The 16,456-nt window shown below is 45.7% G+C and overlaps 1 protein-coding gene across 1 annotated transcript in view; it reads left to right on the forward strand.

Annotated features, from left to right (window-relative positions):
* The first annotated feature begins 3,391 nt into the window (after positions 1-3,391).
* The window catches only part of LOC119461049 (uncharacterized), a 36,687-nt gene continuing 23,622 nt past the window's right edge, over positions 3,392-16,456 (forward strand). The window contains exons 1-5 of the mRNA XM_037722228.2: positions 3,392-4,382; positions 4,441-4,554; positions 5,067-5,343; positions 9,316-9,380; positions 13,695-13,737. Of these exons, the coding sequence (XP_037578156.1) occupies positions 3,561-4,382; positions 4,441-4,554; positions 5,067-5,343; positions 9,316-9,380; positions 13,695-13,737 (1,321 nt within the window). The 5' untranslated portion in view covers positions 3,392-3,560. The remainder of the gene's footprint in view (positions 4,383-4,440; positions 4,555-5,066; positions 5,344-9,315; positions 9,381-13,694; positions 13,738-16,456) is intronic.

The raw sequence follows: 16,456 nt of genomic DNA on the forward strand, positions 1-16,456 counted from the left end.
TGAAAGTGAATGGCATTGCAGCAGAGGCTCAAAATAGAATATTGTTTGGCCACACAGTGACAAGAGAAGATGGCAAGTGTCGAAAAGTTGGCAACAAAGATAATTCAAGTGCCAGGAAAAAGTGTGGCCACCCACTGCAAGACACGGTTGAGGAAAATACTATTGCAAAAAGCTGAGAATGGGGCAACCAAATGGTAAGGTAAAGCTTACAAAAGTGGCAAAAAATGTTAACCCAGTATGAGAAAAGGGTACAGCAAATGAAAGAAAACCTTGTGGCCTAATAGGGTTGTCATATGATTGTTTGCACCAGCAAAGGCAATTTTTTCCCCCATTTGCCTGCTGTGCTAGTTCAGCCCCCTATACTAGCATGCCATTTGCCAGTTCTCCCTAAATCGGCACATAAGCTGCATCGCAAGTGCTCTGTCAGGTGTTCACACAGCAGACAACTGAAGTGAATCCATTCAAGCGAATCCATTCCTAACTGCTTAAACTTTTCTTAAAGCATCGTGTATTTTGTTGTCATCTAGGCTGTACATTGTGTTGCTTGTAGGCTACCAATATGCTTTACCAATAAATAATTTGGAACAGCATCTTGGAGATTTTAAAAGTGTACCAGACTTATTTATGTAAAACCTTTCAATAAATTCATTTGTGCAAAGTTTGTATTGGTGTATCACCACATTATTTCGTTTTCACATTGTGTTTCTGAATACAGTACTTTTCATAAAAAACACACCCCCAACCCCTTGCTTCTTGATGCTGTTTTTTTGTTTTTCTTGTTAGAAGTTACAGCCTTACGAACCAAAATAGCAAGAACAGTGGTTTCTGGTATTTATCACAAACATGGATGTACCAGATGTTGAACTCTCTGATGAAGTAAATAACTTCAAGAGCCCTAAAGTTGAGAGTGTGGAATGTGAAGGTCTGTGAACTGGTGGATTTACTGTCGCCTGCCTCACAGTACGAGGTGAGGATTGGCCCAGGGAAGTCTACTAGATAAGTTTGGACAGGTGAGTGTGAAAGAAGATATTGAGAAACTCGAGCCATGTTTGAATGCTCTCCTTACCTAAACTAATTAGTTAAGTGACATTTCACACAGAATAGATTGTGATAAACAACCCGAGTGAAACTCGTGGTCAAATCCGTTTTCAGCCCACTACACTGCTAGACATTTTCGTTGTCATAGGGTGCATTCAAATAACCGAATAAGTTTCTTTATGTTAAATAAAGTGCTGCTGTTGCTTAACACTATTTTCAGGAGGCATAACTTTCGGTAGACTTATCCTAATTTCTGAGTAATGTGATGTATGACGCATCTTTGATTGGCTCTAAAAAAAAAAAAGATAGACAACACGACTGCATAATACAGCCCCAGATATCATCTCTGAACATGATAATGTGATTCTACAAGCGTTCAAGTGGAATATCAAGGGATGTATGAATCCCTCCGAGACCCACCTACTGTACTTCCCGATTTATTTTTATTTTGCTGATTGGAAATGATGTTTGAATGGATCTCATTTGAATGATTCCGGTATTCTTTCTGCATTTCCTTCCAATATCTTGGCTGGCAAAGCATGTAAACAAGGAAAAGTCTTGGTCCCCACTTTTTTCCATCCTTTGTCTTGTTTTGTGCCGTTTAACGATACGGAACACTAAATAGCCTGGTCTCGTACCTTACTGAAGGAAAAGACATATCATATACTGGGTAATCACCGATGTAACTTGTGCCAAAATTAAAAAGTATACAAGTGCTGCATAGCTGGACAGAAATAAGGTAATGTTATTGGCTTTTGCCTATTTCGCAGACTTTCTTTCAGGCTTGAAAAAAACTTTTATGTAGCTTGTATTGAGCAACAGAAAGCTGGATCGGGAATTTTTCACAATCTACAATTTTTTCATTGACATTTTTGCTCTGATTGTAATATTTGTGCAGTTGATTAATTAATAACTAGTTATGTAATTAGGTAAAGTGCAAAAAACATTCCGACTTGCTCCAAGCGACGGGAGACAATATTAGCTTGGTTCTGTCCAGCTATATGTGGCACTTGCGTTTTTATTTATATATTTTGGCACAAATATGTGGGACACATAATATAATAGCAAAAGCGACAACCCCAACTCACGTGCCATTCTTATTAGCCATTTCATTTGGATGTAACAACTTAATATTGCAAAAAGGTGCAGCCCACAGTTGTTTCGGAGCAGCTACTCTCATTGCGGTATGCTCTCATTACAGTATAACTGCTGAACTGACAAATAAAATTTGATGCATTTAAAGGAAAGCATCGGTAACTGATGCTTATTCTTATAATGTTGACTTAGTTCCTCCGTAAACTTAAAAACTTTGAGAAATATTTCAGGAAAAAAAAATTAATTGCTTCCAATTGCATATAACAAAGTTATGCATATGGTAATTCTGCAATTGCATTACAGGTGGCTTTATATTTACACTGATACTTAACTTTTGCATGTATGGGAATTCCACAATGGTCAGTTCACGTTTTCTTTTTTTTTTTTTTCTTAAAATTTTTTACAGTTTATAACATTAATGAAGACTTCAATAAGAATTCAGAGCCCAACAGTCATTACCAGTTGACACATTATTTTATCGGTTTTGCACAGTTGCCTAACCAAGGCGCTGTATTTTTGTAGGGGGAACACGTTATTAGTACTCAAGCGCTCACAACTAATGTGGAGTGAAGGTCGGCATTAGAGTGTACTAGACAATGGTAGTCGGCATATTTATACAGCCATTTTCGGTTTCGTTTCCCAGGACGACTGTTTCGTGACATCGCGACACGTGGGAACAGAACGTTGCGACGTTTTGGCCAATAAAATTTTGACTCTCGCTCCGGCTCGCACGGTCTTCCGTTATGCTGCTACATCGGCCCTGACAAAGGAGTAGCAGCATACGAGGCGACCGAGCGAGAAGAAGCGAGTGTCGAAACGTCGCAATGTCCTGCTGCCACATATTGTACCGTGACGTCACGGCACAGTATCCACCTGGAAACGAAACCGAAACCGGCTGCAGAAAAGCCGTTATATTAAATTATTCGCGTCGTTCTGAGGCTTTAAACAACTTTTTTCTAGGGTTTAGAGCTCTAGTACGTACATTTAACGCGAGAAAATGCCCTTCACCTCGGGGCAAAAAGCGCTAGAGTAGCGCGTACCAGCCAGTATAACCATGCCCAAGCGGCTGTAAATGAACGGCATGCATGAAGAGAACCTATAGTATGTGCTGTATCAGATACAGAGCGACGGAAAGCATAATTGTTAAGTGTCATTTAACATTTACAGTAGAGCACGACTATAAGTAACCTCGGCTGCGCAAGTCAACGTTGCGCGAACGGCTCAGGTTGACAACTGCTATCATCATCAGCGTCCGTCGAAATGCAAAACCATAACAAAGACAGTTTCGCCAAAGCGAACGAGTGCGTCTACTGGGCGGCCCACAGCGAAGGGCTGCCCAATGGTGTGGGTGCGCAAGACAAAGCGAAGAAGCGTCGTTGTTTGGCCCGTGTGTTTGTCGCGCGGGCTGATGCCGCCGCACCGATGCCATGCAGTGTAGCGCCGCTGCCGAGGCGCCGGACGAGGAGAGGTTGCTTCGCACCCACGGTTTATTAGGATTCCGAGATTTCTGCGCCAAGAAGGGCTCGGCCAGCCTGCGACAGCTCGACAAGCTCGCACTGGCCGGCTTGGCCCGGGAGTACGTCGATTCATCTCGTACCAGGCAGGGCCCGCTGCATAGCGCACGCTCACTGCGACGCTTTCAGGTTGGCCTCAACAATTACTTACGCTCTCTGTACGGCGCTGATTTCGATCTGGGCCGCGACCCAGTGTTCGCGCCACTGGCGGCACCTTCTGCATCGGGGGCCGCGAACGCGGGAGGAGCGAGCAGAATGGGCCAGGCAGCGGATGCCGTGGTCATCACAGCCGAAGACTTGACAAAGATTGGACAGTACTTTTGGCGCGTTATAAACACCCCGCGCGGACTACAACAGAAGGTCTGGTTCGATCTCATGATCCACCTTGGCTCGGATGGCATCGAGAACCAGCACGCTATGCGCAAGGACTCTTTCGCGCTACTCAAGTCGCCGGCCGACGGGCGCCGACGGCTGCAGTGGAAAATAGCGGGTGGAGCGTCGGTGCCTGATGATCCTGAGAACCCGCTGTGCCCAGTGCGGACGTTCCAGCTCTACCTGAGCAAGTTGAACGTAGCCTGTCCCGCGCTTTTCCAGCGGCCGCATGACGGCATCACCAAAACGTCGCGCTTCTGGTTCCACATGTTTCCCCTCAACAATACCATGCTGGCGCTCATGATGTACGACATCTCCAAGGACGCCGGCCTCAGTCGCGTCTACCCCAACTTCTGCACACAGGTAAGACTTCGCGGACGTAGCATTCGAATCGGCTGCGAACTTGTCAACTGCCTTCCAGGTGCTACCGGAGAAGGGGCGCTTCTACGAACTGGCGCGGCGCAGCCGCCCGTCCCTGGAGAGCGCCCGCAAGGAGCCCGGCTGCGCGTACAAGCTATGTGCCCAATGCCTCACGGTATGTCCTGCGCAGCAGACACCTCTTACTAACGTGATCCTGAATATGAGCATACCTTACTGAAAGGTGACTGTGATGGTCTTAAAAGTGTGCATTGCAGTGTGGCTGGAATATGGTTGGACCGACGTGCAAATATTGAATGGGTCCTTTTGTGATGTGCATCTTATGGGCAGTGCATCCTTGGTCAGTCAGTTAGAAGTTTGTAAACACAAGGAGCTTAATGGCAACTCATTCCTGATTTTTATTTTTGCACTTTCACTGCTCTCTTGCAAAGAGGTCATGAGATGACGTCAGGGGGCACTGAACCTGTTGGCAGTTTGTTTTCAGCTTGCAGAACTTTAAATCTGCAAAGTACTTGCATTGGTCTTGTGAAATTTGGCAAAAGGGAGAGGAACGTGACAAAGAAAAAAGTAACAGGACAGATGCTCGTCTTTCCTTTGTTGTTCTTGTCTCTCTTTGCTCTGTGTTTACACCAGCTCACTTCAACTTTCCCTACTGATGTTGGTTTGCAGCCTGTGCAGGTGGCAAGTGCTGGTCCCAAGGGAATCCTTTGTTCAGTGCCATGCTTGGAGGCCTTCATGCGTGCGAAGGAGGCACGTCAGAATGTGCGTGTTTCCTTCCGGGATGGCACTCGTGTGCCTGCCTACACTCTGCCTAGTGGCCAGCTCCTCCAGTCACAGCCACAGCCGCAGCCCCGAGACGAGCTGGGCAAAAACCTCCCAGAAGATGTCTACAGCTTCATACAGGAAGTTGCGCGCATCCAGGCCTTGGGTCATACAGTACGGACAGGTGTGAAGTTATGTTTACATATTGCTACACGTGTGTGGTATTTGGTTGTTTAGAACGAGGCGCGCGGGCGCCATCACTCGAGAAAAGAAGAGGAAGAAGGAGCTGGGCTCGCGGTGTGAATCTAACCGCTGAGCGCTGCAACCACTGTTGTAAATACAACCTGTAAATAGCTGGTAGTCTTACTGACTCGTCCTTCGCGTAACATTCTGGTGGAGGTGCGGGGTAAGAGGACGTGGCAGGGGTGTTTGGGAGCCGGGAAAACTGTGGGACGACGCGGCGGCTTTTGGCTACTTCGTAGCGGCTGCATTCTTTGACGACGGCTTCGACAGTAGAAACGTCGTTATAGACGAGCAAATTGAAGGCGTCGTCCGTGATGCCTTTTAGGATATGGCCCACCTTGTCAACCTCGGACATGTGCTCGTCGACTTTCCGGCAAAGCGCGAGCACTTCCTGTATGTAGGAGACATACGATTCTGTCGACGACTGGACACGGGAAGCAAGCTCGTTTCGCGCAGCCTGGTGGCGACCTGATGGGCTGCCAAATAGGTCGCGAAGCCGCTCTTTGAAACTGTCCCAGCTGGATATCTCAACCTCATGGGTGCGAAACCAGACAAGCGGTGTCCCGTCCAGATAAAAGAGCACATTGGCAAGCATGATGGTAGGGTCCCAGTGGTGGCTTCGGCTAACACGCTCATGCATGCTGAGCCAGTCGTCGACGTCAACGCCATTCTGGGCAGAGAATGTCCCAGGATCACGGAGACTAGGAACCGTAACGTACGTTGTGGTTGGCGCCGCAGGTGTAGGTGGCGACGAGGTGTTTCCATCGGAAGCCATGGCTGAGAAGACGACGGAGCGGCCGCTTCGGAGCTCCGTGGCGAGGACGGGGAACGTTCCACCTCCACCAGAATGTTACGCGAGGGACGAGTCAGTAAGACTACCAGCTATTTACAGGTCCCACAGAGCGCATACTTTCTTGTAGGAGAGCAAATAATTTCCACCAAAATGACGCAACTCTTTGTTGTGCGGGTGTTCAATGACTATGTTAAGCTCTCGGTGCTTTTGTCTAAAACTAGGGAGTGGTGCGCTCAGAAGCGCATGCAGGCCATTTGTGGAAGGCTGTTGTGCTTGTACAAAATGACTTGCTTTTGAGAATGTGTTTACAGGTAGGCTAGTCTCTGCTACTCGCACCTCTTTCTGTGATGTTGGCATTCACTGCACCTGTTTATCAGCCATACCACTCCCTACCAGGCTTGCCTTAGCGGCGTCAGATGCAAAACCAAGGTGTGCGATTGCCTTGTGTAATTATTACCGCAGCAGCTGTCTTTGCTGCATAAAGTGCAACACTACTAGCAGTGGCCTAGGGCTAATTAGATGCAGCTTGCTCGGAAAGCAATTGTTTTGGCCTTGGTGGCTTCCACCAGACATCATTAACACACATTGTTGCACACCACTCTTAAAAGTTTTGACAAGTGTTCAGGGGGGCTGTAAGCACTAGCGCAATAGTTGTTCAATCATGTCAACTTAGAACAACAAGCATCCCCAGCTGTCTATATATGGGGGATTTGCTGATACGCCACCAGTCAAGGACAACATTAAATTTCACTTTGCTGTGTCATTGCCTGCTATCGTCTTACAGAGACGAGTGAAAGTGTGTGAGTGAAACTGAAGGGCTGCCATAAGAACGGCACGGAGACTCAGATTGTCGCTCACTTTCTGTGTATGCAAACATTCTTTCAAATGTAGCCTGCTGTTATGATAAGCATTCTGTAGTATTTTCGTCCATGTCAGCATCGCAACGGAGCATCCTGCTTACTGCCTTGCAAAGGGGTCAGGCGATCACAAAAAACGTCCCCACGGTTTCAAGGTTTCCTTAAAGATTCCTTGTGGCATTCATTGTTTGGCTAAGCGTTTTCAGGCAGAGAAGCATGAACTTCTGTAAACATTTTATTAAGCAAAGGAGAGATGGCCAGTCCTACTCAAAATTAATGCCGCAACCTGCCTTATTGTCTATGCTCAGGTGTGAAAGGTATGATGTACTGTCGACCAAAAAGTTTAAGGACCACGGGATCTCAGATAACGCTAAATATCCGAGCAGCCTTTAAATGATGTTCGCATATGCCAGTAGAGGCTGGAAAAGGGAATACCAGGCTGCGTTTTGAGGCTGCGGAGGTATTCAGCTTTTTGTCAGATCCCTTGGTCTGTAAACTTTTTTGGTCATAGTATAATTGCATATGACAGTACTTGCTATGGTGGCCTGGAACATGCACTCTTCAGTGTGCATTACAATGTAACGAAAGCTCATGTTAAAAAGTGGATCTGCCTGCATGTAAATGAGGGCGCCGACAGAACAGCAGTAGCAAGTGTAAATGCTTTTGCATGCATGTAAATTTGCGAGTCTGTTCTGGGGCCTCCCTGCATCGTCAAACCGCATGAACTCACCGTGTTGTGAAGGATCATTGGTACTGCTGGAAGAGGAACTTTGTAGAATCACACGTTGAAGTGCTCGTTAGTTTTTGAAGACTTGGATAGTAAACTTTGACTTCGATAGTTTGACTTTAAGAGGGTGTGAGTAAAGTGTTTATGTGTTGCAGTAGTTCAGTAGTTCTGAAGACATGGGCCACATGATTATTGCCCTAAAGGGAAACTAAAGAGAAACACTAAATCAGTTTAGAGTGATAAGGTATTCTTCAAAGACTACTTTTGTCAACTTTGCGATAACAGGTTGATTATTACAAGAGAAAGTGAAGGTCAGTTTCCTTTTTTTCGAATTTCAGGACGAAACCTCAGCGCTAATATGTTGGTGTGATGTCACGGATTTTGAAGTATATTTTTTGTATTTGGGCAGTGTTGGCTCAATCAAAGCTCCCCAAACTTGCCATGTTGAAGCTTTGGCTCCTTTAGAACACAATGTAGTCCATTTTTAGTGAAAAAGATCCATGACGTCACGGCGAGGTGATGCGGAAACTTCAAGGTGGCGTCGCCTGCTTGTCTTTCCTTTTTGTGCCTTTTCTGGCTTACCAAGCCACTTCTCGCTTACCGGTAAGAGTGGCATTCTAAGTATTGTGGAAGGGTAATTTACTTACAGGTGAAATTATTTGTCTCTTTAGTGTCCCTTTAATGAACAATATTTCAAGACTAGGACTGCACTTCCTTATGCCATCTCTCTTATGTTAGCATGCTATCGCTGTAGTACTACCTTATCACTGTTTTCAGCCTTTGACTCCGTAAACATGATTGCAGACTCAAAATTCTTCCAGAAATTTTATGTGGTGTATTCCATATAACTGCTGCGTTTGTGAGCTATGTCGCTGATGAGCTTTCTGTCGACAGAAAAGGGGCGCAGAAGTTGTACCTTACAAGTCGGTTTCCTTGTAAGAAATTCACTGTACAAGAAAGGAAATATTTGCATATCAAGCTGTGAATTTAATGTCATGAATATTAAGAGGAGATTTAAATTATGGTGTTTTACGTGCCAAAACTACCACCTGATTATGAGGAACGCCGTAGTGGGGGTCTCCGGATTAATATGGACCACCTGGGGCTCTTTAATGTGCACCTAAATCTCAGTACACGGGTGTTTTCTACATTTCGCCCCCATTGAAATGCGACTGCCGTGACCTCGTGCTTAGCAGCCCAACGCCATAACCACTAAGCAACCACGGCGGGTAAGGAGGTTTAGGACTTTGTAGTTTAGAAACATCTCTGCACTGTAGCACTAAATATGTTCCTTTGTTTACACCGCTTTCTTTCCACCATAGATATTAGTCTTACAGTGATTCAAATTAGCAGTGGCCCTTATGAGCTGTAAACACAGGACGATGACTTAGTTTGTAGCACGCTTCTTTTTAAACTGCTAGATTAGACTGCCTGATTGTGTTGTTTTTTTCGCTACCTCATTTACAACAGTGCTGAACTTGCCATTCATCACTTTAAAACTTTGTTACCATTTTGTCTCCCTTTGTGCTGTCGCAGATGGGCTGCCCATGGTATTCAAACAGGACGGCTCCAACGCACAGGCTCGGTCGCTGCCCATAGAGGTAAGCAGTGTCACTGTGTTCACTAGAGTGGAAGATGTGCAGTCTTTGTCAAAAGTTTAAAACCACTCAGCAGCTTTGTGACTGCAGTTGCGTGACTGACCCAAAACAGTTGCTTTTCGACCAAAGCGACCACTTGTGACTGGTTAGCGACCAACTTTGTCGCGTGACCTCTGCTAGTCACTGGTGTGAGTAAGCCCTAAACATTGTGCTAGCAGAAAAAAGAAAAAAAAAAACATTGCGAAGTGAAGAGAAACAGATCTAGCACGTGTCCTGTCGTACTCCCTTCATTTGTCTGCCTTTTTCCTCTAACATGATATTTAGTAACCAGGGCCAACTAGCTGAGCTTTTCACTATTAAAGTTTAACCTTGACATTCTTTAAAATATAAACACATTTTTCTACTGAATGCAGAAGTTCCCAAAGAGTATAATGTGCTTGTCCGCTCTGATTTAGTATTTCTTTGTAGGTACTATGCTGCTAGTGCTGACTGGAGAGCTTTCATATGCTAGAAAGTGAGAAAAATTTGAGAGAGCACTGAAGCCATCCCTTGCAGCAGACTTGCATTGATGTACAGTATGTTCCGCTTTTCAAGGGAATGCTCAGCTAGTACAGTATGGACCACTTATAATGTAACCGCTTATAGTGCAGGACTGGATATAATACGACGGTCTTTTCAGACTCCCGTTAATTTTCTCATAGCACTCTATGTATACGCGTATCGCTTATAGACCTTTTCATCGAGCGAGGAGGAATGGGCGCGCGACGAGCCTTTCCTCCTTTCTGACTTGTGCGAGCCGGCGCGGCGCAGCTTGAATGTGTTGCCGGTGGTGCGCTGCGGAACGATTCGGAGGTGTTTTAGCTAGTTCTGAGTGCAATTTACGGGATGTCAGTTCTTACGAGGTCGTTGAACAACCACTGTGTAGCCTTTAGGTGCAGCAGTGGCCACAGTATCTGGGAATTTCTCTTGGATGTGAAAAAATGTGACGCGCATCATCAGCCGCGGTGTGTGTATGTGTTGTGAACTATGTTGGATGTATTGGTTTTCACTCGACGAAGAGTTGCTGTAAAACATTTCCATCAGCCACCGGCATCGTTCTCATGCATTTTAAGTCTAGTAGACTTCAAATCACTATGTCTACGCTAGCCTCCTGCAAGAGTCCGAAGGCTTTGCTCAACACAGCGAGCACTGCGATTGGCAAACCAACATGATACAAACAATTGCTTCGTGCTTAGATCAGCATTGCCTTTTTTGCCCTGTAAGGGACGTACAAAGGGGATCGCAGTAAAGAGAATCCAACAGCTATTTGTAGGGACACAACTTCCGTAACGTGGGTGAATGCGTCATAAATGAGTGAACTTAGGAGACTGAAAAAAAAAAAGAGTTCGTATGTCCTTCTTTTGCGGCAAAATAAAGCAGAACACGGGATAACGACGCAATAAGACTCTGCATGGTCGTGCCGCATATTTGGACCACTTGGACCATACGCTATATAGAACAAACAGATCTATAACACAGCATTTAGTACTGGGGGCGCTCGCACAATCTGCAGCTGGTCGTTCGACCACTCGAAAAGTTTGATTCACACTGTACGGTATGCGGTTATTATTAACCAAACTATTTTATTTGTAGGCGGAAACCTTGCCCAGCAAACAAGGTAGTCGGCCAGTGTATCTACACATAACAACTTGAACGCTTGTCGAAGTAAACAGCACGACTTATTCTCCAGCAGAACGGTACTCACGCTGTTAGGATCGTCAAATGTTTCGTAACTACTCGTTGCAGCTAAACCAGAGCTTAGAATTACAGTGCTGAGAATGCTGCAGTAAGGTAACATTCGTGAAACGAATTTTCATAAATACCTAACTGATATCCGAGGCTGATTGTAAGCTCAAACGCGTGCACCTCGCGCAGGGTGCTCCGTCCACCCTAACACCAGCAGTTACTCTAGCCGCTTAATTACTTCAGACTTAAATTCCTTCACTATGCCTCACAGGACATTCCCCACATAGAAGGACACCATTTCATGCTAAATAGACTGCGCGAGTGCGAAAAAATCTACCAGAAACTGCCGCCGAGCGTATACCACAGCATACAACACGGGCGTTCGTCCAAGCCATCATGCCAACTGCCCATAGATGGCGCCACTGCCTACGCAATGGCGGCGCCCATGAAAAAACGGTCTATAGTGCAGTTGCGAGAGACGAAATACTGGTTACAGTGCGGCTGCCTGGAAGTTGGGCAGTCAACCGAGACGGCGAACGCTCCCCTCAAGCTGCAGATATACTCCAACGTAACGCGTGTGTCGAGCTCCTCGATGTCACTGATGGCGAACAACCAGCGTACTATACTCCAACGACACGACACAACCGACGTGTCTGGCGCCTTCAGGCGCGTTCCAATGTTGCTGGCGAGTGAATAGCTCCAGTCCTATATCTTGCCTGGCGCGCCGGCCATGCATCCCAGCATTTCTGGCGCGGAGCAGGCAGAATGACGCAATGGCGGGAGCGCGCAAAAGCGCATCTGCCGCCGCGGCTCTGTACATTAACAAGCATGGTGTCACCCGCGTAACTTGCTGTCACAATGCTATAGTGAGGAAGCGCGACTGCAGCAGTGAGCGAATTGACGTTTGTGCTCCGTCTCGCATCAGCGTGAACTAAGCTGCGAAAACACAACGTACGGTGGACTGTGCCCTCGTCGCAAATGGCTTTCAAGATACAGAGGCCCCAGTGGACGCGCTGCCCCCCATCCGCCCGGAGTGGAACGCGCCCCTCCCGTCCCTATCCTCCGCCCGGAGCCATGCGCGCAACGGAAGACGGTGCACTTTTTTTTCCGCTTTGAGCCGGCGATTCAGCCGGCATTGCCGGCTCACCCTCGGACGCTTTCACTTGCACATACAGCATACGGCGCGCGGCGACAATTTTGTCTCCCTTGGAATTTGTACGGAATGTCACGGCGACAGCAGAAATGCGCCTGGAGTGTCCATGTAATTGCTATTGAAATAAAATCATTGTTTTGGTTATAGTGTGGTGCCACTTATGCGGATATTCGTGACTCCGGCAACTTACATTATAAGCGGTCTGCACTGTATTTGGCTACCGACAACAGCTGAAATATGGCTTGGAGCTATGCTGATGGCATATTTTAATGCATAGATGTCAGCCAAATGCGTCTTATCAGCCATATTTTCTCACAATAAAAGAAGTGTTTTAGGTATATTGGCTTTATTAAATAACCATCTAGGTGTTTCGTTTAATTGTATACCACGCTATTATTAAAAAGTAAGTTAATGGCATTTGCATTGCATAGGAGGCTGAGAGGCTGTTGTCACGTTGAAGCAGTTTTGTGCATGTTCTTCCTACAGTTTGTAGGCAGGTATCATTTGCATGAGATGAAAAATTGTAGCACGTGGGGAGATTTTACGTAAACTTAAAATGAAGTTGATGCACCTAACAAAATAAACATATGCTAATTCAACAGACACTTGTTAAAATTGTTTCCTTCTCCATTTGACATTGAGATTCTAGTGAAACTGGAATGACATCTTTACTGTACCGCTAACTTTTGTCTAATACCACTGTGTACCAAGTGATTGCTCTGTTAGGCTTGTTACCACCTATCAGGAGGTCTTATGTGAGGAAACTAGTGAATTACATTCAGTAGAAAATTACAAGCAGTCTGAAATTTCGCTGTGACAGCAACAAAAGCTCGAAACTGGGTTTGCTCTGTTCATCTCTCGTGCCGATGACAAAGCTATCAGGTCATCATTACCTTGTCATCATCAGGCCACCTGTTTAATCTCAGCTTCACCCTTACCATAGGGAAAAGGACTGAACTTCGCCATCATCACTAGTATTTGAACTTGCATCCCTGAGCCATTGTGCACTTGTTAGCTGGGTGTGCTTACCACTCTGCTATTGCATAGGTTTGGTGCTTGGTAATTTGTGTGGGGTTTTGCGTACCACACAGATTCTAAGGGTGGTGGTGTCTGTATGTATTTTGGAGGTCACAGTAGGTGACGCTGCAGCTGTTGAGGACAATGACAATGTGTGCATCACAGAAAAATTGTTCTTGAAAAGATAGTAGTGTCTGCCGTGAGAGTCGGTTGCCGTTGCAGTTAATGAGTGCAGAGCAGAAGATATCACTAAAAACTGCTGATTTTGACTGTGGCTGTGTAGATGTAAACGAGTGTATCCCAGATTTAGCGGCTGCTTATTGTTAAAAGAAATTGCTGGAAGTTATGTTAGAAGGTATTGTCCAAGTGTTCACATAATGATTGCAGGGGTCTCACTGCCATTTGTTGCTTGTTTGTTTCAGCTGCTACGGATTGCCATGGACGTGGGAAAGCCAACCAAGTCTGGTGAGTCAGCAGCTGCAATTACATGTGGCTTCTTTTGTTAAATTTGATTAATGTTGGTTACTCTGGCCGGGTGCTTTCCATTCAAAGACTCCACCACTTAGTACAACATGACAGGTGAGACTGAAATGGAAAGCACAGTTTTCATTTGTACACTTTATACAGTAAAACCTCGTTAATTCGACCCTCATTAATTTGAAAAATTGGATAATTCGGACTGGTCACAGCAGGCATATGCATTATTTAATGCCATCAAGCTCATTAATCTGGCCATATTTGGCCACACATCGGTTAATTCAGACAACCTTCTATTCGAGGCGAGCGCACCGTGCTGCAAATGGGCGACACAAAGGTGTATTTCCATTTTGTTAAATTCCGGCAAATGCGAGAGCTACGTCGTGTCTTCCTGACGCTTGTGTGCTGCGTGCATGACTTGTGAGATAGATATCTGAGGACTCCGCCTAGATACTACAGAGGAGGACACACATTGCTCCATTTGTCTCTAGCCGAGCTACAGTATGTGATCGCAGATAAATACTTTAGAATAAGCTTTCTCTCTGCTTGTGTTTTTTTACGTAGTGGCCACAGCACTTCGGTTGTGGTTGGAAGGTTTGAATTGAGAGTTCAACATGTTTTTTTTTAATCTGCATTATTATATTGCTTTCTCCTTTGACTTACGTAGATGGCACTGTGGCGGCCACAGACTGTGGTTACTGCAATTTGATATATTACAGTAATTACTCGCATAATGAACACAGCCCCCACTTTACCAATCAGTAAGTGTGAAGTGTGTTTTTTATTTTTCTAGCATTATGATCGCACCCTGAATTTGCTGCCGTGAAGTAGGAGACACACAGTACAATTCGGCGTCTGATATGTGGCGTAAGGCGGGTACGGTTGTGTCGGACATCATATCGGACGCCGAATTGTACCGTGTGTCTCCTACTTATATTGCGATAGCAATGATATGGACACTCCAGGTGTATTTTTGCTGTCGGCGCTGACGATTGTGGCTCAATCTCTCATGTTTAAGGGAGGAAAGTGGGGAGGAAACGTGCCATATTCCGTCGCACTGTGTGGCGCCTTGTGGAGGGGAGGGAGGGGGGGCGGTGCAGCAACTGCACATTGTGTGGCCACGCGCGCCCTATTTTGAAAGTGATCTGCATTGGGGGGCTGAGTGCGACGGCTGCTTATACCTTTGTGCGTGCTATATTCTTGCCACTCAGTTTCCAGTTGAAGCGATAAACAGCATGAAGGTCACTTCGCTCGCTGCTGCTGCCGCGCTTCCTCACGTCCAGCATTTTGACTGTGAGTGTCCGCGGTCATCAAGTGTGATGTGTTCATGTTTGCCTCTGTGCGCTGACAACATGCTTGTTAATTTACATAGTTAGCGAATGTTCGCAAGTTTATAAGGCCAGGGACGGAAGTGCTGCTCTAATTGCTCCAAAAGAGAAATGCTGCTACATGCTGCTCCAAACTGTCATTTTTGTGAGTAACTGCTCCAAACCTGCTCCGAGACGGCGCTGGGAAATTCTATGTCATACTGATTACCAACTGCTGCTATGGCAACTGGTATATGCGACTGATTACATTTACATTGTGATGCTCAGCTTTATCGGCTTTGATCTTATTTCTGCTGCAAGAGCTGCCATTTTAAATATATAGCTAATTTAGCTGCATTTTTGAACTTGACATGCAGACTATTTTGGTAAAATGTGAAAGTGACTGAGATTACTTCGATCTCATAACGATTATCAACTGCTGCTTTGGCAACAGTTATATGTGATTGTGATTACATTTATAATCTGGTGCTCCACTTTACTGGTTTGATCTCGTTTCTGCCACAAGTACTGGTATTTTAAATATATAGCTAATTTTACTGCATGTTCGATGAGCATGCAACTTCTTAATTGTTCACTTCTTGTAGTTTGTATTGATTATGGTATGTGCAATATGTTTCGTAATAAATATTAATACTTATTAGACGCTTTGGTGAAGCTTTTACCTCGAGGAGTCGTATGGCATATTGACACATGTACTTGTTTATCTTTCTTCGGTGACCGCTTTCACCCGCTAACAAACGTTAATCGTTATTGTGCAGCGCAAGATGCGCCTACCTGATTTAGAACTTACGTGAATGTTATCCTTGATTCCATGTTTGTGTATGTCCTTGCCGAACCTTGTATAGTCAGGTAACGACGGAACTGTGGCGTTACAGGGCCCTGGTGTGGACGCGTAGGGGTATTTTGATGGGCGGCGATGGCAGCATAGGTCATCGCTTCAGGCCGAGGCTGTGGCGATTTCGGCTGTACTTTGGGAACTCCCAGTGACTGCTAAATTTCATCTCAGACTACGTCAGTAATCAAATTAACTGGAGACTGCGACGCTGGGAACATCTTCCGGAGTTCCTCTCACACAGCTGCCCTTATCGTCTCTCGCAGATCATTGGAGCAGAATGCTTGAAGTTCTGCGTTGTCTGGCATCGAGGGGTGGTTTTACTGCCTATTACGCATTTCTAGCGTCTTCTCAATTATCAAAGCCTCCGTTAGAAATTCTACAGTCTTGGGCCGGTTGCGCATTAGTGCGGCAAAGGGTTCTCGGTTTACTCCACGCATGAGGAACTGAAGTTTCTTCTCCTCGGGCATATCTGGTTCGGCGGGCTGAAAAAGTTGGGCAGCTGCTCTCATGCTTGCAGTAGACATTCGGCCCTTTTTCTTCTGAT

The sequence above is a fragment of the Dermacentor silvarum genome, chromosome 8, assembly GCF_013339745.2.
Source record: "Dermacentor silvarum isolate Dsil-2018 chromosome 8, BIME_Dsil_1.4, whole genome shotgun sequence".
Taxonomy (NCBI): Eukaryota; Metazoa; Arthropoda; class Arachnida; order Ixodida; family Ixodidae; genus Dermacentor; species Dermacentor silvarum.